A 25,483-nucleotide genomic window follows, 5' to 3' on the forward strand; every position below is an offset into this window, starting at 1 on the left:
GAACTTTTGTAGGTAGCCCAAAGCTGCTATTAAACCTAGTCTTTCCATCAGCCAGCTGTGCTCAAGCACCCTTTCTTTTGAATCAGTCTTAAACTTATTCAGAATCAGTTGAATAAGCTTCCCAGATATTTTTAGCACTTACGTCTTGGTTTCCTGGGTGATGCTGTAATGTCACTACTCTGTTTTTAGGCATGCAGCTAAAATTCCATCACAAATATGTATGATAACATGAAATTATGGGGATTTATTTGGCAGCTGCAGCAGTCTTTTCATATTTATTTGAACTCTGTGATGTAACTTAGATTTAGGGGCTTTGTTTAAGAATGTTGTTTATCTCAATATGCAATGCAGTTGTAGCTGGGATATTAAAGAGACAAGGTGAGTAAGGTAATATCTTTTATTGGACCCACTTCTGTTGGTGAGAGAAACAAGCTTTTGAGTTTACATAGTGCTCTTCTTCAGTTGGGGAAAGGTACTCACAGCATCACAGTAAAAGGCAAGGTGGAACAGATTGTTTAGCTTAAGTAGTTAGTATATATTCTAAGGAACCATGCAAACTAGAGTGGACCATTAACACCTCTGCAGTCATAGGACAAAAAGAAGGGGTCGGTGGGTTACAGGTCATTGTAATAACTCATAAATCCAGTGTCTCTGTTCAGTCAGTGATTATTAGTGTCTATCAGAGTAATGAATTTAAAGTCCCAGGGTTGTCTTTTGAAAGTGTTGTGCAGTTTTCTTTTTAGGATGAGCACTGAAGGTCAGATATAGTGGGATCGCTTTGTGAAAAGTGTTCACTCACAAGTGATGCGGTGTTTTTCTCTTTTATCATGTTCCTGTATGGATTCATTCGAGAGTATAGTGATTATCTGGTTTCACTTACATAGTTGTTGTTGGGGCAAACTCCCCACAAACCAGGACACATCAACTCCAAGCGGTACCAGACCCTGCCAGAACAACAGATACAAACCCTGCAGACCTATCTCCTCTGCTACAATGATCAGTACCCCCACAACACATCTTTCAAGTGGTGTACATCATCCAGTGCACTAAATGCCCCAATAGCAACTATGTCGGTGAAATCAGACAATCACTATGCTCTCAAATAAATTCATACAGGAAAATAAGAAAAAACACCACATCATTTGTGGGTGAATGCTTTTCACAAAGTGATCACTATATCTGACCTATCAGACCTCATCCTCAAAGGAAATCTGCACAACACTCTCAAACGAGCCTAGAAGCTTAAATTCATTACTCTGCCAGACACTAAAAATCACAAACTAAACAGACACTGAATTTATGGGTTATTAAAACAATCTATAATCCACTAACCCTCTCCTTTTGTCCTATGACTGCAGAGGTGTTAACAGGCCAGTCTACATTGAATGTTTCCTTACAATACAACTTCTTAAACAATCTGTTCCACCTTGTGTTGTGCTGTGATGCTCTGAGTACTTTTTCCAGACCTGAAGATGAGCTCTGTGTGGCTTGAAAGCTTGTCTCTTTCACCAACAGAAGTTGATCCAATAAAAGATTTTACCTCATCCACCTTGTTTATCTCAATAAGCATGTGGTAGTGGATCATGTATGAATGAGGTGTTCCTGAGTTTGCTATGATGTATATTTTCTGTATTTTATATCTTTTATATATTTAGTCACATTTGGTATCTATAAAGGACATTTAAAAAAAAAAGTAAAATGTTCACAGTAATAACAAAAATCCTCCATAATTAGATTTGGAAGAAATAGAGAGAAAATCATTATATAATGCTTTTCAGTAATTCTTTAAATATGCAAATACATTGCTTCAGTCATTGTATGACCATGTAGAAAATGTTTCTTATTATATTAAATATCTGGAGGGTGGGTTTTTTACTCTAGGTTTTTTTTTTATCCTAGAGTCTGTTAAAATATAAGAATTCAGATAGCACCGGATGAACACTTCATTATTCAGATTTCTGTATGCAAACATTAGGATTTTTCTCTGCATCCTCATGGTTTTTTCTTTTCTTAATACAGGAGTCTGAAAAAAGTGGAAAATCAAGGAAAATAAACATAGGTAAGTAAACAAATTCTTCTTTGTCAAAGTTATAATAGTCCCATATTGAAATGTATCTATCCTCTTGTTTGTTGACAGTGATCCTGTGTAATGCATATTTTCTCTTTACTTATGGCTGCTTTATTAGTAATGTTAAAATACAGTTATGCTTAGATTAGTCACCATGTAAAATGGCACCTTATTACATAGCAGTATTGTTAGCTAACTGCTAATTCCAGAATCTTTTAATAATTGGTGATGATACATGAGCTAGAAGTAAGCCAACTAGAAATTTGCAGAGCTGATAGTTAGAAAAACCCATCTAATTTATAAACTAAGTACCTGTGATGTGAAAGTAATTGAGATAATAAGCTTAATACCCCACAGTGGTATTTTTACCAAGTTGCTTATTATAATGTAACTGTACTGTAAGAACTTAATTGTGAGACTACAAGGCACCACTCTAAAGGTCAAATAATATAGTAGATTTGTAATAACCTAGATGAATGTATGTTAAGCACATGTAGAAACATGTATAATGCTAAATAGCAGAACAAATACCTTTACTAGACATATCATGTGAGGCAGACTATGGAGTTAACTTTTCAGGTACCCATTCAAAAGAATATTGAAAATGTTCAGGCCATCTTCAAATATGGAGAAATGCTCTGCCTGAAAAGTGTATTAAATAGAATAAAAATAAACATCTTTCAGTAACGGAGAAACCTTTCCTAGTGAAAATAGTAAACAAAGATTAATTATCTACGTTTTTGATTGAGAACCAGTGTATTCTCATACAGATTGCCATCCTGGCTTGCAGGCTACTGTAGAAGGAGCAATGAAAGGCTAACCATGATAGTGAATCCTTTTAGGATCATTTCCTATTGGTTGTTCACTGTTGGAAAATAATTTGTGAATTAACATAGGATGTTTTAATATTTCCAATAGTATAACTTCCATTTTACATATCATCCTTAAGATCAGTGATTTGCATGATATTAAAGTTCTGTGAAGTGCTCTTTGTAATATGCTATCTTTAATAAATGGCCTATTGACAGTCCATTTTGACCAATTTGGTATTCATATCTTTATTCATGGTCAGGATATTGGAGTGTGTGAAAAGTGGGGGTAAATTTTGAGATGTATAGGGGATATCTGGTACTTCAAGTTAGATATGAGCTCAACGTACAAAATTTAGATATTTCTGAGTCCTCCTTTATTCTCCAAATGTTTGTGGGTGTTAAGAGCTAGAGTTTTTCATTTGACTGGGTCTCGTCAATTTACAGCATATTTAAGGCCTGAAATAAGAGGCTCTAATAAGCTTGAATTCTCTACAGTTTGTTACGAAGGTGATGCTGAGTGTCATCTTCAGCTTGGTGTCCCAAGTGTCTTGGAGCAGTACTCATTCACCACGTTCTTGGGAAGCTGCTGAAGAAGAATTGGTATCATTCTCATTCCAAACCTATTGTTGCTGTAAATAAAAAGGTATAAAACAAAGAAACCTGTTCTTACTGCTTTTGCTCATCATTGCTTTGCTATGGCACAATATAAGACTAAAGCCAAATATTTATGATATATTCTTGGATTCTGAATCCAGGAAATTGGATTTTAAGAAAATTAATAGTGCTTGTAATCTTTCCACCAACAGTGTCGGGAGCAACAAGGACTGGTCTTTCTTACTAGGGGATTCTCTCTAATTTGCTTAACTATGGCTTGAGTCCCCACCCATTAATCTGTGAAACTGTATCCATGCTGGGCACCTTTGATGGGCAAAGCTGTACCCGCTCACAAGCACATTCAACAGAAGTTTAAAGAAAATAACTTTACTGGGGGCAAGAAAGGAAAAGGACAGGTTGAACTGGGACAAATATAGCAATTTAACACCTACTACCTCAGGGTGCATAAATCAGTCCTGAACAATTGAGCTCTGAGTGGCTGGTGCAGTTTTCCTCCCCCCAGCACCCATGCTCATAGTTCATGGGTCCCCAAGTTCCCCGCTCACAGTTCAAGGGTCCAGGAGTTTCAGGAAAATCAAGGTCCCTGTTTCTTGGGCAGCTCTGGATCTTTACCACTTGTCCTGCTATAATGATTTTAGGAGCTAGGACAGGGAGACCTCACCAAAATCTTTTGGCCATTGTGGACTGATAATGGAAACTCCTCTGCTTCACCATAATCCCCACAGCTGCTCTGTCTGCTTCTTTCCTGCTGGAGGCTGTTGATGGGCCAAGCTGCCACTTTGTTCTGTTCACTACTGGCGAGGTGCCTGAAACTGCTGCTTTTCTCTGTCTTCTGCTTGCCAGTAGCCAGGTTACTGGGATCATTGTTGAACTTTCTCTACATAAGGCAACTTCAGCTCTCAGATAATCTGTTTTAGGAGCAAGGACATCAGTGATCTAAGGGGGACAGAGTACCTACCACCCAGAAAAAATATTTCTACTAACAAGCCAGGAATGTGTAGTCTCTCTCCCCCTTTGAACTCAGGCTCTATGTAGGGCCTCTTACCTAATCTTAGCAAACACCAGTCTTCACCAGCATGACCCCAAACCCAGGTTTTGCCCAGGTGGTTCCCAACAGGCTAATCTCCAAAATTTTGGCTCCAACTACAAAATGTAGGCAAATTATAACCCAGTGTCTTCAAACTAGCTATAGTTAATATGTAAATGAGGTACTGTTTGATCAGTAGACTCCCCTTGTGCTCCAGCAATGGACAGCAATGGACACATTTCATATTTAAATGAGGTACACCCTCACCCAGTGGACTCCCCTTGCTCTGCAGCAGATGCCAACAAAGAGCTCACTTAGTTACCTCTCTTTTCTCTTACACTTCTGGCCGCTGGGCTTGTATTCATTCCCCAGCCAGAAATTTGCAGTCATAGCAAATTAAATCAATATATAATTACACACATTTTCAACATGTAATTACACACATTTCATAATATGATTGCACTACTCATCACCCTTTCACCAAGTTTGAACATGCTCCGCAATGCTACCACAAACCTGTGGGCTATATGAATGGGTTGTTCCCCCATAACCCCTGGTGCAATATAGGTTAGATGTTTTACTGGCTGAATAACCCGCTCACTCCTATTTATACTAGGTGCTACTGGTACAATCTCAGCCACTCCCTAGGCTATTGTGGGATAAGGCTCCCTGGAGCTTATTTCAGACAGGAATACCCCTATCCTAGGTTGTGATACTGAAGGTATCAAAGGATTTTAACATCCTCCATATCACTATCTATACCATCTAACCGTAAGTTATTAGGATTCTTCTGTCACAGGGTCCCTGGGGTGCAACCTGGACTATGCAACTACATCCACAAGTAGGACCCAACTGTGTTACATAAATCATCTCCCAGTTCCTCATGAACCATCAATAGAGAGGCTCCAGCCAATTCTTAAAAGTTCCTCAGTCTTGCACCTCAGAACTATATCATCTTGCACTGATCAGCAGCCTGGTCAGTGTAAGCTCATTACCTAGTTTACCACTCTGGCAAAAAGGTAGTGGATGTGCAATAAAAACAGGGAGATCAAACTTTGATTCCTCATGATGGAGAGCCTTCTGTGCCCACTGTCTGACCCTGGCCAGGGAACCCCTCTGCTCCAGTTTCAAAGTAAGTCCACTGTCTCTGAACTGCATTCCGTGAGGGCATCTAAGAAAGGGACCTAAGATTCCTCCAATAAGATTCCTAATGACCGTCCCTCAAGTTCTCCATGTAGGAAATCTACCTCTAAGAAGTTGCGGTCTCCGATGACTCCAGTCACTTCGGCACTCATTGCTCTCTGACCTGGTACCCATGAGGCTGCTGGTTCCTCAGGTACTGAGGGCACTGTCAAGCTCAAAGACTGTAAAGTCTCGGGCTCCAAAAGGTCATTGCCACTGTCAGTGGAGCGAGGCAGCAAGAAGAGTTCTACCTCACTTGGTACCGAAGAAGCCCGCTTGGGCTCCATCTGGATTCCCCTTGGAATGGTTAAGATTCATGGTACTGTCAACTTCCTCAGCCACTATCACTTTGGTGCAGGCCATGGACACAGTACTGACAACACTCTTGTTACCACGGGAGTTTTACTTTCCCCAAGACCTTGCTGTATCTGTGATGCCTGACTTATCTTTGCTTGGCTCCAATATATTCCTCATATTGAGGACGTCCAGATCTCTGGACATTTGGCCGGTACTGATGGTTTCAGCTCATGTTTCTTCCAGTCCTCCACTGCTACAGAGTGATTTGGAAGAGGATTCTGTTGACAATTTTGTCTTGGTCTTCCAAATATCTGTGGAAGGCTCCCCTCTCCATTCCTATATAAGCTCTTTTCCAGAGGTCTCTGTGGAGATTGGTATCACTCCTGAGAGATGGTAGGACCACCCATGGGGAGTCCCCCCACCCCAATATCATATGCACTACCTCCTTGGCCATACTAGGACCTTTGGGTAGCGTATAGCCAGCAATTCTCCAAGGCCTCGAAAATAGAGATAGGCAACCTTCTTTACCTGTCCTCTCTAGGAGACTGGAACCTCAGGAAGAAACCTTTTGAGGAACTGGAAGGTAGGGCTAATGAATGTCTCTTCATCAGCCAAAATCTTTTCTTCATCCAAGGATGAAGTGGTTATGCCAGCTCCTCCATGCCTGGCATTTCAGACAGTTTCAGGACCTTGTCAGAAGAATTGCTGATTCTCTACAGATACCTCTGGAAGAGGTTAAAGAACCAAATTATCAGCTGCTTGACATCCTTTATACAGCTTCATCAGGCCACTTTGCCTTGCCTGTTAACGATGCTCTACTGGACAGTACAAAGGTTATCAGGGACACCCTGACCACAATTTTGCCTACATGCAAGAGAGGAGATAAGAAATATTATGTTCCATCCAAGGACTCAATTTTTATTTTCTCATCCCTCTCCTAACTATTTGATGGTCAATGCAGTTAATGAATGTGGGAGGCAGCACCATGCTAAATATGCACCCTATGACAAGGATCATAAGTATCTTGACCTGTTTTGTAGAAACTTGTATTCATCATTTACTTTACAATTCAGAATTGCCAACTACCAGGCATTAATGGTGAAATCAATCATACAAATTATACCAAGCTGAACTTTTTTATTGATTCTTTATTAGTGTAACATAGTAATTCCACATAATTATTGGAGAAGGCCAGCTGCTCTCCAGGATATCTCTGCAGTCCTCCCTTGATGCTGGTGATACTGCCGCCCATTCAATTTCTACAGCGATAATTGTGAAGAGGGCCTCCTGGCTCCAGCTCTTAGGATTCCCAAAGGAGCTTCAAAATATGGTTGAACACCTCCCTTTTGATAGTAATAAACTGTTCACTGACAGCACAGATGAATTTCTGCACACATTAATGGATGCCTCTCTTCTGCCTGCCGACTCTCCCCCTTTCCTGTCCCTCTTCAGGGTGCCCTCTTGTGAGAGCCTGCTACGACAGCAAATAGACTTTCTCCTGCTCTTCAGTGGTCTAGAACTGGTTCTGAAGCACCAAAGGGAAGGAGTTTTATTCTAGGTATTTCCTGGTTCCAAAAAGGAACAGCAGTTGGAGACCCATTCTAGATTAAAGGTTCTTCAACACCTTTGTGAAGGCACAAAAATTCAATATGGTGACACTTGCAGCAATAATTCCATCTCTGAAACAATGGGATTGGTTCTCACTCCTCAACCTTCAAGACACATATTTCCATGTAGTGATCCACCCATCTCACAAAAGATTCCTACGTTTTACTGTCAGTCAGGATCCTTTTCAGTAGAGGGTGCTCCCTTTTGGCCTATCAGCTGCCCTAAGGGTCTTTACAAAAGTCATATCAGTAGTAGTGGTACACTTCCTAAGAAAAGGAATTCTGATGTTCTCTTACCTAGAATATTCTGAAAGGTTTCTCCCCGGATGGAAGTTCATGGATGACTTGCGAAGCCATAGACCTCTTCCTCAAATTGGACCAATAACTGAACGTTCAAAAATCCACCTTGACCCCTATGAAAAAGTTAGGAGCTCATCTCAGTTCAATAACGAGAAGAGTCTACCTCCCAATGCACAGATTCATAGCCCTATCCAACATAGTCAACACAATCCATATCAGCCCTCAAACCGCAATGAAGAACTGTCCTCAGCTATTGGGGCATGTGACAGCTAGTACTTTCGTTATAGACCATGTAAGACTGCATCGCTTTCAAGGGTGGCTCAGGACCGACGGAGTCTAGCCACACTACTTTCTATACCCACCTACATAAAGCAATCTCTCAGTGAGTGGAAATGTCCTCGCATTTGTGCTGGAGTCTCTTTTGCCCACTCTCCCCAATGATTTTCATAATTACAGATGCATCCCTGTTGGGGTAGGGAGCACATCTGAACACTCACATGCCCTCGGGCAGGTAGATGCCTCAAGAAACTATTCTGCACATCAACCTTCCAGATCTCAGGACCGTCAGATATTCCTGTCTCCAATTTCTACCACTGATCAGGTGTAAGCACATAATGGGCATGATGGACAATATGTCGTGCATCTTCTATATTAACTGGCAAGGTGAGGCAAGATCCTCCTCTCTCTGTGCCAAAGTTGTCAAGGTTTGAGATTTTGGGATTGGTGGATATGCAATCAGATCATCATCACAGCAGCTTACCTTTCAGGAGTTCGGAATGTGACTGCTGACACACTCAGCAGGCACTTCTCTCAAGAACGAGTGGAAGATAAATTCCATCATACTTTACATATTCTGGGAATGGGGCACTCCTCAAATGAAGGCTATACTTTCTCTTTGCCATGGTGATAAACAAGAAACGCTCCTAGTTCTGCTCCAGAAGCACCGATCATCGATTGTGAGGGTCACCAATCCTTTGGAGATGCCTTTCACCTTCAGTGGTCATCAGGTCTATTGTAGATGTTGCCCCGACTCCTGTAATATCTAAACTTCTACTCAAAATAAAAAAGGACAACACCAGAGTTATTCTAATAGAATCAAATCATAGAATATTAGAGTTGGAGGGGACCTCAGGAGGTCATCTAGTCCAACCCCCTGCTCAAAGCAGGACTAACTTCAGCTATGTCATCCCAGCCAGGGCTTTGTCAAGTCTCAGCTTAAAAACCTCTAAAGATGGAGATTCCACTACTTCCCTAGGTAACCCATTCCAGTGCTTCACCACCCTCCTAGTGAAAAACTTTTTCCTAATGTCCAACCTAGACCTCCCCAACTGCAACTTGAGACCGTTGCTCCTTGTTCTGTCATCTGCCACCACCGAGAACAGCCTAGCCCCATCCTCCCCGGAACCCCATTTCAGGTAGTTAAAGGCTGCTATCAAATCCCCCTCATTCTTCTCTTTTGGAGACTAAACAAGCCTAGTTCCCTTAGCCTCTCCTCATAAGTCTTGTGCTCCAGCCCCCTAATCATTTTTATTGCCCTCCGCTGTACTCTCTCCAACTTGTCTACATCCTTTTTGTAGTGGAGGGCCCAAAACTGGACACAATATTCTAAATGCGGCCTCACCAATGCCGAATAGAGGGGAATAATCACTTCCCGTGACCTGCTGGCAATGCCCCTCCTAATGCAGCCCAATATGCTATTAGCCTTCTTGACAACCAGGGCACACTGCTGACTCATATCCAGCTTTTTATCCACTGTTACCCCCAGGTCCTTTTCTGCAGAACTGCTGCCTAGCTCGTCGGTCCCCAGTCTATAGCTGTGCATGGGATTCTTCTTTCCTAAGTGGAGGACTCTGCACTTTTCTTTGTTGAACCTCATTAGATTTCTTTTGGCCCAATCCTCCAGTTTGTTTAGGTCCTTCTGTATCCTATCCCTACTTTCCAGGGTATCTACCGCTCCCGCCAGCTTAGTGTCATCTGCAAACTTGCTGAGGGTGCAATCTACCCCATCTTACAGATCATTAATGAAGATGTTGAACAAAACTGGCCCCAGGACCGATCCCTGGGGAACTCCACTTGTGACCGGTTGCCAGCTAGTCATGGAGCCATTGATCACTACTCATTGAGCCCTATGCTCTAGCCAGTTCTCTATCCATTTTATAGTCCATTCATCCAACCCATGTTTCTTTAACTTGCTGATAAGAATACTGTGAGAGACAGTATCAAAAGCTTTGCTAAAGTCAAAGTATATCACATCCACCGCCTTCCCTACATCCACAGAGCCAGTTCCCACCTGGCCCAGACAGATGTGGTTTCCTTATCTGATACAGCTGGATGTTTACTCACCGATTGCTCTCCAGGCTGCTGCTTATCTTCTCTCCCAGGAAGGTGAGAGAGGATCCTTCACCCTAGTCTCAGAGGTCTTTGCCTCAAAGCATAGCTTGTCAATGGTTCCCAGGATTAGAAACAGCCTGTTCAGAGGAGTAAAAGGAATGCTATTACACAGCAGAAAATAGTCCACATGCTACATTTACTTACAAAATGAACAAGATTTGCCTGCTGGTGTGAGCTCAGACACATTCCATCAACGACCTCATCGCTGTCGGATATACTGGACTACATCCTAGAACGGAAAAACTTGGGTTTGTCACTGAACTCCATTAAAGTCCACCTGGCAACCATCACAGCTGTCCATTCTCCAGTAGAATGGTATTGAGGGCATTGAACGACAATAAGGTTCCTCAGCAGGCTCAGAAATCTCTTTCTGCCAGTCAAACATCCTTCTTCAGTTTGGGACCTCAATCTGGTTCTTAAATGCCTTACAAGATCACCATTTGAACCTATGGCTACCTGCTCACTCATCCATGAAAACAGCATTTCTGGGAGCCATCCTGTTGAATTGAGGAATTGAGTTGGGGAAATAGGAGCCGTTGTGGTATATCCCCCTTTCACAATATTTTTCAAAGACAAGGTCACATTATGACCACACCCCAAGTATTTACCAAAAATTTCTTCTGAGTTCAATGTTAGCCAATCCATTCACCTTCCCATCTTCCATCCTAAACCTCACCTAGGTAAAGAAGAGACGCTGTTACATAACTTGATGTCAGGAGAGCCCTGGCCTCTCTATCGTGACGGTACTAATTCTTTCAGAAAGACTCCCAAATTATTTGGCTTGATTACAGACAGATCAAAAGGGTCTGCAGTCTCTGAACAAAGACTTTCCAAGATATCTGACTGCATTAGTTGTTGCTACAAATCTTGTAATCTCCAAGCACCCTCAGACATAAGAACTCACTCTGAGGTCTATTTCCACCTCTACAGCCTTTATCAAAAATGTTCCCATCATGGAAATGTGTAGAACCACGACTTGGACCTCTATACATATGTTTGCTGAGTACTATGCAATAACTCATGGCTCTTCTTCTGATGCTGCATTCAGTTTGGCTATACTTTGTTAAATATTGGACTCAACCGTGAAGCCCCCTCCTCCTTAAGGGGAGCTGCTGGATAGTCACCTAGAGTGGAGTACCCATAGGGACATTACTCGAAGAAGAAATGACTGTTCACCCTGTGCAGTAACTTTGAATGTGTCCCCCTATGGGTGCTCCACCAGCCGCCCTCCTTCCCCTCTGTTTTGGCATTCTCTGCTGTGAAGCTTCATGGTAGAGAGAGAACTGGGGGGGGGGGGGGCAGTTTACCTATGCACTGTTGTATAATAGCACAAAGCGTGAGACTGAGTAACACACATGCACGGGCTGAACGGGCACTGCTATGAGACATCTCTGATCAAAGGCGCAGGGGGCGCAAGCACACACTCATTTTGAAGGACCAGTTACTGCGCAAGGTGAGTAACCATTTCTTCCTCCAAGTAGTCAGGTCCCACATTCATAGTCTGTCCAAATGAGGGCTCAGACGAAACAGATGCTGGCACAAACATCTTTGCATCAACGTTAAGCTCTTTGCTTTTTGTATAATTGTGGAAAACACTTTGAAGACCCATAATGGAGCCCCCACATCAGAGTATTCTAGGGCAGCGGTTCTCAAACTTTTTAAATGGAGCCCTCCTCTCCCCCATGGACTTTTGTGTAACAATTGCACCCCCCCTTTCATCAACCCCCAGCACTTTCAGAAAAAAAACCCCAGGACCTATGTATCATAGGCGGAGTTTGACTGCTTAATTTGGGAGGGCAAGTGGTAGCAGCAGCTCCCCCGCAGCTTCGGAGCCTGATGTGACTCACCAGAGAAAATGGCAGCGGCAGTGAGGAATCGCATTTTGTTGTCGGGATTATCCTCGGGCAGCAGCGTGAATGCAGCCGCCACCTCCGGGAGCCTGCAGAGTGGCAGTGGCCAGGGACTGCTGCTACTGCAGGAGGTGGGTGGTGGCGGCGGCAGCTGCTGGGAGCAGCGCTCCGACTGGAGACAAAAGCAGCTGCACAAAGTGCGGCGGGTGGAGCTGGACCGGCCAGGCCCGCTGCCCACAGCAGCCTCCCCCACCTCCGGTCCCCTTCTAAAGGTCCCGCACCCCAACACCTGCCCAGGGCTAACCGTGTGAGGTGCTGGAGTCCCCACCATTGCCCGGCCCCACTCTCAGCCCAGCGTCCCTCACCCAGCAGGGGGAGACTGTTCCATCATCATAAGTCTCCTCCAACTCGGCCCATGGTGCCCCCCCCCAATCCATCTCGTGCCTCCTTAGGAAGGCCCACACCCAGTTTGAGAACCGCTGCTCTAGAGCAGTCTCCTTTCCTCTTAGCTACCTACATGATGTACTTCTTGTCCTCGCTGTCTGCCATAAACTTTGCTCAATCTTGGAATCAGAGCTTGCCTTGCAGTGGGTGCCTACTAGTTCCTCCACAGGTAAGAGATGATTCCTATGCAGTGTCTTAGGTTGACCAGGGCAGCTCTCAGGTTTGATATTGTGGACAGGCAGATTCCCTAATTTTTCCATCACCCTGTGAGGAAGTGCCGTCTGCCAGTTGGCTATTTTACAGTTTCTCATAGTACCAAAGTTGTGCAACAGAATTCTATCACCCGACTGAAGCTCTTGAGAGTGCATTCTAGTATCACATCTGTGTTTATTCTTGTCAGAGTTCTCGTGTGTTGTAGCCATAGCAAGGCACTAAGTACCTTTCAGCTTTTCTCTTATTTTATTAACATATTGATGAAGTGTTTCAATGTCCTCTCCATCCTGTGATACCCTGAAACATAAATTGATGGGTAATTGGGGCTCTCTCCTGACCATTAACAGAAAGGGAGAGACCCCACTAGTATCATTCTCAGTAGTATTGTAGGCATGCACTAAAAATCAACTTATTGGCTTATTTTCTGTTCTGGACATAATGTCCCTGCATATTTAATAGTTTGATTGAGTCATTCAGGCTGTGTCTCCCCTTGCAGGTAGTAAGAGGTAGTCGTGGAATCTTTAATCCTTGCCATACTGAGCACATCCTTTAAAAAGTGACTTTACATGCTGACCAAGGACAGAATTTTGTGTCTGAGCTGGGAAGCCATACCCTGAAAAATACTTTCCCCATTACATTCTGGCCACTGTGATAACTTTCTGATTTCTGGTTGCATAGGCTTGTGCATACCTTGTAAAATGGTCTGTCACAGCTAAGGTGTTAGCAACATTCTTTTGGTCTGTTTCAAGAGACAGAAAATCAATACACACTAGCTCCAGAGCATTGCAGCTGGTGTTATTTGCAAGTATGCCACTTTGGTGGGTAAGATTTTTCCCTCTGTGTGCACTGGGCACATGATTATGTTTCCTGCAAAGTTCATCCACAATTTGGAGCCAATAAATTCTAGTTCATACAAGATCCAAGGTTTTCTCACATCCCAAATATCTAAAGTCGTTGTGCAGTGCGCTCATACTTGTGCTCTGGAGTCTTCAGGTCACACTAGTTCAGTGGTTCCCAAACTTTTAACCTCATCCTCCCCCCACCTCTGTACATGCCCCTCTCTCCCTATCCGCAGTTGGGAGCCAGGGCCAAGGCTGGGGCCGGAATTGTGCTAGGCTGGGAGCCGGGGCCAAGGCCAGGGCTGCAGCTGAGGGTGGGTCTGTGATCAGGAGCTAAGCTGCAGCTGGGACATGGTTGGGGCATGAGGCTGGGGGCAGGGGAAGGCTGGCTGCCAACCTGGGTGCAGAGTCCCAGCTGGTCTGGGGCCACACCAGGGAGCAGAGCTGGGGACAGATTGGGACTGGGTGGCGCTCACTCCCTGTTCCCCCCCCCATCCCAATGGGCGCTGGCCTGGGCCCTGCCGCACCTCCCAAATGTTCTGCCATGCCCCCCTAGTCGAACACTCCCACAGTTTGGGGATCTCTGCACTAGTTGTTTTTGTAAAGGACCCATGGTTATTCAGTATCCCATCCCATTAACCAATTTTTCCCTTAATGGAAGTTTAACCTATACTGTGGGCTGGAGCAATGCATTCCAGAGTTAGTCCTCTCTCTTTAGTCAGTAGGATATCACAGATATTCTTATCCTGTATTAGAATTTCTTGCCAGTCAGCAGCATTTAACCTAGACAAAGGGGATTGTTCAAAAGCTATGTAGTTCACAAAGGCTGATGGCACACTTTCAGGATGTAGACCAAGATTTTCTGCTATACATTCTTAAGAAAATGGTCTTGACCACTTTGTACTGCAAATTGCCCTCTTACCAGTAGTGGGAATCACAGTTGTCCCGGAAGTTTGTGGGTGCCATGAAAATATAAAGGTAAATATAGTGCCCAGCTATAAAAAGGAAAATGAGGACAACTCGGGCAATTACAAGCCAGTCAGTTTAACTTCAGCATCCGGAAAGATAAATAAATAAATAATTAAACAATCAATTTGCAAATACCTAGAAGATAATAAGGTGATAAGTAACAGCATGGATTTGTCAAGAACAAATTGTGTCAGACCAACTTGGTAGCTTTCTTTGACAGGGTAACAAGCCTTGTGGATAGGGGGAAGCAGTAGATGTGGTATATCTTGACTTTACTAAGGCTTTTGATACTGTCTTGCATGACCTTCTCATAAACAAACTAGGGAAATATAACCTAGATGAAGCTACTATAAGGTAGGTGCATAACTGGTTGGAAAACCATTCCCAGACAGTAGTTATCAATAGTTCACAATCAAGTTGGAAGGGCATATTGAGTGAGGTTCTCCAGGTATTAGCTCTGGGTCTGGTTCTGTTCAATATCTTCATCAATAATTTAGATAATGGCATAGAGAGTACACTTATAAAGTTTGCAGATGATACCAAGCTTAGAAGGGTTGCAAGTTCTTTGGAGGATAGGATTAAAATTTAAAATGATCTGGACAACTGGAGAAATGGTCTGAAATAAATAGGATGAAATTCAGTAAAGACAAATGCAGTAAGTGTTATCCAAATAACAAATATCACAAGATCTTTTTCAGGGGATAAGGCAACAAGCCACCTTTATTGTGAACACAGAAATTTGGTAAATAGTATCAATAAAAATAAAAGTATCAACACTGTAATAACATCAATATTGTTCTTTACTTTAGTGAAATGGTATCAATAATGTAAACACTAAGAAAACAATATTAACATTGTATCAATATTACAATTACAGAGATTCCTGTTAATAAAAATATACTTCATTGACACGTTTCAATTGATGCTTTCATTCACACTCACACAAACAGACAGGCATACACAGACAGGGAGACAAACAAACATACATAGTGATCTCCCAGATGTTATAGTTCCCAGCCTCTTGGTGCTTGTGATAGTCACTGGCCAGGTTACTAAAGCACGAGGATGAGGAGCAAGGTCCTTCCGATGTGCACCAGTACTCCTGGCTGGTGTGATGATGATGACCCGAACCTCCAGCCTTCATCTTTCTGTCCCATTTTATAGGGAAAAAAACCCCATGTAAGTATATGGGTTTTACACTGTCATGCTGCAACTGCATTTTTGGTGTGATCCTTAATCACACACATTGTTGCAAGCCTGATCAGATTTTGTCCTTTGAAATGGACTGGCTCCAAAGTTATCAGGGTGGACTCCTCTTCGGCCAGTTGATTATCTTCGCTCCTTTCTTCTTCCCTCAAAGATTTGAGATGAGGCTGGTGTTTTCTTCGTCTGTTTCGACATCCCTTACTCAGACCAATTGTTCAATCACTCTCCCTGTCTACACTTACCTCAATTGCTCAGCCATTCACACTTCAATCACTCAGTGCCAACTCCTAGCTGAAGAATTCACATATTATTTTTAAAGCAAACCTTATTTCATTTTTGACAGTGTCTTTTACAATTGAAAGCGTTTATATTATATGTGTGGCTTCTTATACTTAAAATAGGGCTTTACAAATATATATTGAAAGTGAGTAAAATTAACAGATAAAATGGTCTTAAAACAGATAGACTTATAGAAAGTAAGTGAACATTTCAAAGGCTAAAACAAGAGTTAGTTGAGGTTTTAACTTTTGATTAAAGTTACAATATGTCAGGCTGAAGTGCCTTTTGGTAGGCAGGGGGAGGTGGTGTTTGTGGCTCTGTTCTTTCATGTATTTTTCAAAAACAAGATTTGACCAACATAAGGAATAATCAGTCAATTGCACACATGTAAAATGGGAAATGACTGCCTTGGAAGGAGTATTGCAGAAAGGGATCTGGGGGTCACAGTGGCTCACAAGCTAAATATGAGTCAACAGTTTAACACTGTTTCAAAAAAAAGCAAACATCATTCTGGGATGTATTAACAGATGTGTTGTAAGCAAGACACCAGAAGTAATTTTAGCTCTACTCTGCACTGATTAGGCCTCAACTGGAGTATTGTGTCCAGTTCTTGTTGCCATATTTCAGGAAAGATGTGGACAAATGGGAGAAAGTCCTGAGAACAACAACAAAAATGATTAAAGATCTAGAAAACATGACCTATGAGGGAAGCTTGAAAAAATTGGGTTTATTTAGTCTGGAGAAGAGAAGACTGAGAGGGAACATAACAATTGTCAAGGTTTTTACAAGGAGGAGGGAGAAAAAATGTTCTCTTTAACTTCTGAGAAGATAGGACAAGAAGCAATGGGCTTAAATTGCAGCAAGGGAGTTTTAAGTTAGACATTAGGAAAAACTTCCTAACTGTCAGGGTAGTTAAGTACTGGAATAAATTGCCTCGGGAGCTTGTGGAATCTCCATCGTTGGAGATTTTTAAGAGCAAATTAGACAAACCCTATCAGGGATTCCCCAAAGTCAAACACCTCAGGGTCTGTTACTGAAGTTGAATCTCCACACTGAGATTCTCTAAAGGAGTTTGAATCCCAAGGCCCCATTAGCTGTAGCCTTTTGCTGCTCTCAATTCTTCTGTAGGCTACAGCACAAACAGAATGGATCCTTAGAACAGTCACATACTGTTCTCCTGCATGTTGTAGGTAGTAATCAACGAGCACTCTGGAGAGACTGGCATTGGTCTCTGTCAATATCAACACAGCTCGTACTTCTCTCAGATCTAGACATGCAAGTACATAAAAGGTTGTTATGAAAAGCAGGTGATAAATTGTTTTCTGTAATCACTGAGGAGAGGACAAGAAGTAATGGGCTTAAATTTGCAGCAAGAAAGGTTTAGGTTAGACACTGGGAAAAACTTCCTAACTGTAAGGGCAGTTAAACACTGGAACAAATTACCTAGGAAGGCTGTGGAATCTCCATCAATGGAGGTTTTTAAGAACTGGCTAGACAAGTATGATCTAGATAATATTTAATCCTGCCTCAGTGCAGGGGATTGGACTAGATGACTTATTGAAGTCCTTTCCAGTCCCACATTTTTATGATTCTTTGATTTCATAGGTGTATACTATTACTAGTAGCAAGAGAATCTTGTTTAAGTAAATGTGCTTTTTTGGTTGTCACTTTGTTAGAAGATTCTAGAGCATTCTAAATAAGTCACACAGCCTTTAATTGCCATAAATCTAAGCTAGCCACATTTAAAGAGCAGTAACTCAGGAAGGGGAGGCAGGTTGACCAGTTTTGGAGTCTGTAATCAGGATATATGTTTCAGCTACATGTTATTTAACTTTCTAAGGCAAGCTTAGTAGACTTTGTTGGAGTCTAATTGCTTCTGGTAGTTGGTCTTGTTGGTTGATTAGTTTAAACCAAATGTTGATAGACATTTTTTCTTTGGCTCCTGTTCAAATGATTCGTCTATAAATTGTTAAACCAAGGTTTTAGTAAGAATTAATGATTTGGGAAATTGGTAATTATGATAAAATTAATGTACTTGGAGAAAAGCCTGTACAGTAGTTTTGAGTTCAGTTTTCTGCTTACTGAATTGTATATGAAACATGGTGGCATTCCCAGTCTCAAAGTACCATGGAATTTTGTGGCCCATTGTCACACTGTCTGGGTAAGGGGGACCCCTGAGGTATATTCAGGAGCTCCGATTGCTCCTTTCTACACCAGTCTCATGTTAGGAGATGTCACACTGGCTGGCTTTGGGAGGTGGGAGGGGGGATATTTAGCATATTGTGTGACATCAGGATGGCAGAATCATGGTAATGCGTGTGAGATATATCATGTCAGGTACCATTAGAAAATATATCATGCTGAGTAAGATACTGATGCTTATGTTCATATATTATATGTAAAATGAAAGTTATGGAGGTATTGCTATTTCTGTATGTCAATTTGGGCTGTCTGGGACATACCCCAGACAGAGAGGCGGCAAGACAATAGCCTGCTTAATGGCCCATTGAGGCACTCACAGATCGGAGGGGCCCAAGCACACCTGAAGAGTCATCAGGATTGGTCCATGTGACTATGGACCCCAGGCACACCTGAAGAGGCACCAGGATTGGCCCATGTGACTCCGGACTCCAGTTTGGGTCTTGTGACTGTCCACAGGCCGCATGGTCGGGGGAGGGGGTTTATAAGATCAAACCACAGGATCCATTTTGTCTTTGCTCCTGTCCAGTCTGTAGACACACACCGACCTCTGGATCAATTCATCTTGCAACTGAACCGAAGGACCTAGACTCATCCAAATACTGGATGTGAACCAGAGGAAACTATAAAAGCCTGCAACTCCACATTTCTTCCAGAAACCTGATGTATATGGACTTTTAATCATTTGTATATCTGTGATTTTCTTTAACCCTTTAACATTTCTCTCATGGTTTATTTCCTTCTTTTTACAATAAACCTTTAGTTTTAGATACTAAAGGATTGGCTGGCAGCATGATATTTTGGATAAAATCCAAACTTATATTGATCTGGTACTGTGGCTGACCCTTTGGGGTCAGAGGGAACCTTTTTAGTAAAGAGCATAGAGTTCTAGTAACTGGTCTCTTTACTGGACCTGGTGCTGATTTGGGAACCTGGAGCTGAAATGCAGTAAAGGGGGCTGTGTGCATTTGTGTACCGGCTTCTGTGGGGATTCAGAAGTGCAGTTTGTGGCTGGTTGGGAAGTCTGGCTTCCGTGCCACCCACCAGTGCTGGGAGAATCTGCTCTTCTTTTACAGCCTGCCCTGACCTTGGCATTATCAGTTGGCTACCCTGGGCACGGACGGGTCACATCCATCTCTTGTCAAATTTATTTTGATTGAAATGTATAAACACACACAGGCTAGGAACTCCTGTATTCTAATCCCAGCTCAGACATTAACTTCCTTTGCGACATTGAATAAGTCATTTAATTTCTGACTATTTCTCCATCTGTAAAATGGGAATGATAATTTAGCTCACAAGGCTTTTGAGGATTAATGTTTGCATGAGGCTCTGAAAATGTGAAGTGTTGTGTGTCAAGTCTTTAGGATTTTTCAGTTGTTGGAGAGAGCTATGTGATAATAGTGCAAGTGTTTTCATTCTGGGAGACTTATAGTCAAGGGTGATCACAACTTGGAAGTGGCAGAAAGTGAAGTTCTCTTATCTTGGGTCCTGGTATTCACTAAAGTTTTAATCAGCTTTACCAGATCCCATCAGAGAGTTAAAATAAAACCTGGAGAATGAATTGCCAAAGGTATAAAAACAAATACTTATAAGTACTTCAGAAGTAGGAACTCCAGTAGCCTACCTGGGTGAAAACACAGTCAAAGTGGATAAATAGACTAGAGGAGTTTTATGCAGATGATTTTAGGTTGTGGTGGGAAAAGACATACCTTGGATTAGTCTTAAATGTAGGTAACATGACAAAGTGTCAAAAAAAGTTACCATGGATGATTCTAAGAGTTCTTCAAGTCTTTGTCCATGTGGATCCCACTTATGCTCGTTTTAACTGAGATAAGAATCTTACTGAGATAAGAATGGCCAGCGGTGGCCATTAGCGCTAGGGCTGTGCCTGCGCCTTGCATGTCACCGTACCCTCACCCCCCAATGGCACATGGGACTGAGTGGGACTGACTGCCTCTTGATTTCCTCTTGCTGCCCATGGCAGTGAGATGGAACTTGGCTATGTGTGCCTGCTACCCTGTAGTGGCTTTCATTGAATTAAATTATAATTATTTGTAGAATGTAGTCTTGTTTAGGACTCTTCTGCCCTGTTGGAAGTCCCTTATTTGTTTTCCTTTAAATTTCCCGCCTCCTCTTTCTTTTCTTCGTATTATTCTTGGTGCTAATATTTTCCTGCCTAATAGCTGAACCTAAACCCTCTGGCTTCAAGCCATGCCCATCTTGTGACGTACTCATTGCACTAACTGATGGGTACTGTTAGTATCTTTTCCACTTAGGTAAGAGCCGCATTTCTGATTATTGCTCTGTATGCTAGTCTTCCTTCACCAAAACTCACTGCTTCACAGATACTTGGCTAGTGATCTACCTACTGGAGCAGTGCATGAAGAGAGCATCAGATTGAAAAGGGCATTTCTCTGACTCCAAAAGGAGGCTCCTCCCAGAGATCCCACTCCTTCAGTGCCCATGTAAGTAGAGATTCTACTGTGAAAGCACCAGTCACCAATACTGAGAGAGGGTCTGCTACCCTTTCAGTCCTCCAAACTGAGTTCAGTAATTTAAAGTCCCATGTATGTGCTTAAATAAAATACAATTGCAATATCCTCTGAAACACCAGTATTGACAACTGTCAAAGACGGTACCAGAGTGCAGGGTCCATTGGTCTGTTCTGGTATGGCAGTGTCAGGGGCATTGCAGTGATAATTCTGAGAACAGTGCTAGATATAGTAAAGCTTTTCAGTAATGAGATACTACCTAGACTGTAAACTCTTTGAAACAGAGAACAGAGATAGCCTTTTTGTTAGGAGTGTACAGTGCCTCGCACAATGGTGCCCCAATTCCTGATTGGCAGTACAAAATAATCACAGTAAAATAGCTATTGTTCAGACAAGTGAGCCACAACATCTAAAGCAAAATTGGACCACAAGATAATTTTCTTACCTACAGCTCAAGAGATTCCTGTAATTTTAAGGTGGTGAATGATAGCTTTTTGTCTGAGGGAAAACAAAAAAGACACACACAAAAACCAAGAGAAGGAAAAGTGACATGGTAGTAGACCAATTATTTCTCAAGCAGAGAAATAATTCTTATCGAGTCAGGAGGAGAAGGGAGCTTTCTAAAATACTAATAGGTTTGTTGAGTATTAATCATAAAGTGTTTTATTTTATATTTTTATATAAAAATGTGCATTGCATTTTTAAAAACAAATGTATTTCTTAATTCTTTTGAATGGGTTCTTCTGTGCATTTGTTTACTCTAGTAAAAGATGCTTCACAAGTAACAAAATAAGTATTGGATTCATCCTAGGGAGTGTTCTTCTCCAGTACATCCCCATTTGCTGCTAAATATGCCGTAAGTGAAACTGTAGTTCAGACACTGCCATATCTATAAATGTACTACTAAATCAGAAATTGTATAAAGCAATCTACTTTTCATTATTCATCTCTAGGGATATACTTTCAGTGATATACATACAGATTTAGCCTTGTGACTCCCATTAATGTCAATGGAAGTTATATAAATCTCTGCACCCAAACTTTATTCTTTTAGATAGCAAATAATTTATATTCATGAGCTTTTATCACAGATTCTTTTCAAGTAGTCACTATCTTTTATGTGTGTGTGTATGCAGTGGGCCTGGAATTAAAATAAGGCTGTGAGGGAGAAATGGAGGACATCAGGGGATAACTATAGTTGTTTGCAGTATTGTAGCTGTGTTGGTCCCAGGATCTGAGAGGGACAAGTATGCCTGAACCCCTTATGCTAAACAATCTGTCCCAACTTGTATTTAGTTTAGACACTCTGGTTACCTTCCCCAGATGTGAAGAGATTTGTGAAGCTTGAAAGCTTGTCCCTCCCACCAATAGAAGTTGATCAGATACAAGATATTACCTCACCTACTTTGTCTTTCTTATAGCTATTTGTGTTGATACATCTTTCAGCATCACAATTTCTGGCCCCAAACATTGTTCCACAACACCATGAGTACAGACATCTCAAAGCTCAACATAGAGGGAGTTAGGATTGCACATTTAATGAGTCACAGAGGTGGTCTTGGTGTTGTGGGTGGAGGTAAGTATAAAAAGAACTAACACTGATATGTACACAGTAGCAAAATGAGGACAGACACATATACGGAATTAAATGGCAAGCCACAACTTTTCTTTAACACGGGAGAGTCGCTACCTGCTCATCACCCATACTCTCCTAGACCAGGCATTTAATTGCTTCCACTGCAGGTGTTACAGGACTCCATACCATATAACATATCCTCAGCCTACCTCCCAGGACTCAGCGCTCTGTGAGTTCTAGGACCTTGCCTCCTATGAAGGGGACAGAGGGTGCAGAAGGATGGGGACTTGAGCCCAGGAGGGCCACAAAGTCTAACTTTGGCCCTTGAAGGCCACAGGGTCTCACCCTGTCCCATGAGCCCATCTCCAAAATTCCAGATATTTTACCTCTGGGAACCATTCATTCTTCTTCAAGTGCTTGCTCATGTCCATTCCACTATAGGTGTGTGCACACCTCCATGCACAGTTACCTGGAACTTTTTCCCCTTAGCAGATCCCATAGGGCCGGATCCCCCTGGAGCCCCGTGCACATGGTGTGGTATATGAGGTGCTACCAGCCCTACCTGCCTTCAGTTCCTTCTTTCCACCCGTGACGGTTGCGGGAACTAGCCTTGTTTGCAGCAAGTACTATTCCCCTTGTTTGAACTTGTTTGATATCCTAAGTTAGTTTTAGTTAGTTAAGTAGTTGTTAAGTGGTGTTAAGTGTAGTTGGAGATAAGGCAAGTCCCTGCGGGGACTTTGAGCAGCCGGGTCATGCCCTGGTTGCCAGGATTCAAGCCATGTGCCTCCTGTGAGAAGGCCTTCCTACTCAGCGACCCCCACGACCGCTGCCTTAAGTGCTTGGGGGAAGCCAACAGGAAAGAGAAATGTAAGATCTGCAGGGCTTTTAAACCGAGGACTCAGAAGGACCGAGAGATCCAGTTGAAAGCCCTGTTGATGGAGGCAGCGCTCTGCCCGGCGTCTGAGCCAGCCCGCTCCACCTCGGCACCGAGCATGACCTTGGTGCAGAGCGCACTGCCAGCACTGGCCTTGACATGGCTCCACGCAACATCGCTGGCACTGAAGAGGAAGCAGTGTGCAGAGCGCAGATACTCCCCTGAGCCATCAGTATGGGCAGGGTCGAGTACGGTAATGCACCGAACCCGGCCTGTCGAGTCTTCTCCGGTGCCTGCATCTCCGGCCAGGGAGCCTCCCTCGACTCCTGGGAGTGGGAGAGTGCCCCTGCCGACGCCGTTGACACCGGAGGCTTTTCAGGCAGCAAGAGCCTTGTTGGCCTTGCCCATGCACAGAAGGGCGCCCAGGACCGAGGGCGTACATGGCACCGCCAGTCCAGTAACTCAGTGTCTCCCAGGGGCGACAGTAGTCAGGAGAGCAGACGCCCCCACAGAGAATCACAGCCTGTGGCATAGTTGGTCAATGGCCGCAACAATGGCCTTATTGTGCCCCATGGGGTATCCAGATGGGGCCGGGGACCTGATCCATAATGTTTTCGGGGGTGCAGTCAGTGCCTCTGGCACGGGAGAAAGCTTATAGACACCACTCCTCGGACGAGGTGCAACCCTTCGCCAGGAGTGGGCGCACCTGCAGGACGCGCCTCGGCAGTCCTCTTCCTCCTCATCGGACGAGGCAGTCTCCCGGGACCACTTGGTGCCACTGGAGGATTTCAAGGCGCACCAGGAGCTGCTCAAGAGGATGGCCTCCAACTTGGGGCTGGAGGCAAAGAAGTTAGAAGAGGCCGAAGATAGCCTCTTCAATGTGCTGGCGGCGGCTACTCCAGTGAGAGTTGCCCTGCCAGTCCATGAAAGGGTCCTTAAAATTGTAAAAGCCCTGTGGCAAACCCCTTCCTTGGTCGCCCCTATGTCAAAGGTGGCTGAGAAAAAATATTATGTCCCAGCCGAAGGGTTTGAATATTTATTCACTCATCCTGCGCCAGGAACCCTGGTGGTAGATGTGGCTAGCCAGCGAGACAGGCAAGGTCAGCCAGGGTCCACTCCCAAGAACAAAGACAATAAGAAGTTGGACTTGTTTGGGAGAAAAGTTTATTCCACGGCAAGCCTGCAGTTCAGGATTGCCAACCATCAGGCCCTCCTGGGTAGATATAATTTCAACTTGTGGGACTCCCTCAGACAGTTCGCCGAGGCCCTGCCCCCGGACCAGGCGGCAGACTTTAGAACCATTGTGGAGGAAGTAACCACAGTAGCTAGGGCAGCGCCCCAGATGTCCTGTGATGCTGCTGACTTGGCAGGCAGGGCCATAGCATCCTCCATCTGTATGAAAAGGGGCTTGTGGATGCAATCCTCAGGCCTGTCCCAGGAGGTGCAGCAGTCTATTCAGGATCTCCCCTTTGATGGGTCGGCCCTATTCTCTGACCAGACTGATGCGAAGTTGCACAGTCTGAAGAACTCCAGGGCCACGCTTCGCTCCCTGGGCCTGTACACGCCCAGTTCTCCAGGTGTCAGTCACGACCCAAGGCGCAGCAGCAGCCAAGGCCTCCGCCCTGGCCTTTTCAACCTTATAGGAACAGGGATAGGAATAGGGGGTTTAGAAGGAGAAACCAGCCCCCCAGTTCGTTCTCAGCTCCGCAGCAGGGGCCCCCCAGAAGGTTGGGCAACCAAAGGAGACAGTTTTGATAGTGCGCCCGAGGGTGGCGCCCCGACTGCTCTCCTGGATCCGCCTCGTCCCTTCCTGAACAGGTTAAGACCCTTCTATCCCAAAGGGGCAAAGATCACTTCTGACTGTTGCGTCCTTGGGATAGTCTCAGGGGGCTATGCCCTACAGTTTACATCTACTCCTCCCCCAGCAACCCTTCCTCCCCGTCCCTCTTCAGGAACTCCTCTCACGAGCAACTCCTCTTGGAGGAGGTGGACACCCTACTCAACATAGGAGTGGTGGAAATGGTCCCTCAAGGCTTCCTCATCCCCAAGGCGAAGGTGGGTCTGAGACCCATATTAGACCTGCATTGTCTAAACAAATATGTCAAACGACTCAGGTTTCACATGGTCTCCCTAGCCGCCATAATCCCTTCCCTGGATCCAGGAGACTGGTATACCACCCTCAACCTTCAGGATGCATACTTTCATGTGTCTATCCTCCCCAGCCACAGGCGTTTTCTCCA

The 25,483-nt window shown here is 43.7% G+C and overlaps 1 protein-coding gene across 3 annotated transcripts in view; it reads left to right on the forward strand.

Moving 5' to 3' along the window:
• B3GLCT (beta 3-glucosyltransferase) overlaps nucleotides 1-25,483 on the forward strand; it is a 135,025-nt gene that overhangs the window by 19,336 nt on the left and 90,206 nt on the right. Inside the window, exons 3-4 of one of the 3 annotated variants that reach the window (XM_067562944.1) lie at nucleotides 2,020-2,059; nucleotides 3,376-3,523. Coding sequence is in view for 1 of the 3 variants with exons in the window: in XM_067562943.1 (XP_067419044.1) it covers nucleotides 2,020-2,059 (40 nt within the window). In the remaining 2 variants the exon portion in view is untranslated. Of the gene's footprint in view, nucleotides 1-2,019; nucleotides 2,060-3,375; nucleotides 3,524-25,483 lie in introns of those variants that run through there. The other 2 variants (XM_067562943.1, XM_067562945.1) reach the window with 2 other exon arrangements.

Source organism: Emydura macquarii, unplaced genomic scaffold (assembly GCF_026122565.2).
Source record: "Emydura macquarii macquarii isolate MOO-44397 ecotype Brisbane River unplaced genomic scaffold, CSIRO-AGI_Emac_v2 contig_2473, whole genome shotgun sequence".
Taxonomy (NCBI): domain Eukaryota; kingdom Metazoa; phylum Chordata; order Testudines; family Chelidae; genus Emydura; species Emydura macquarii.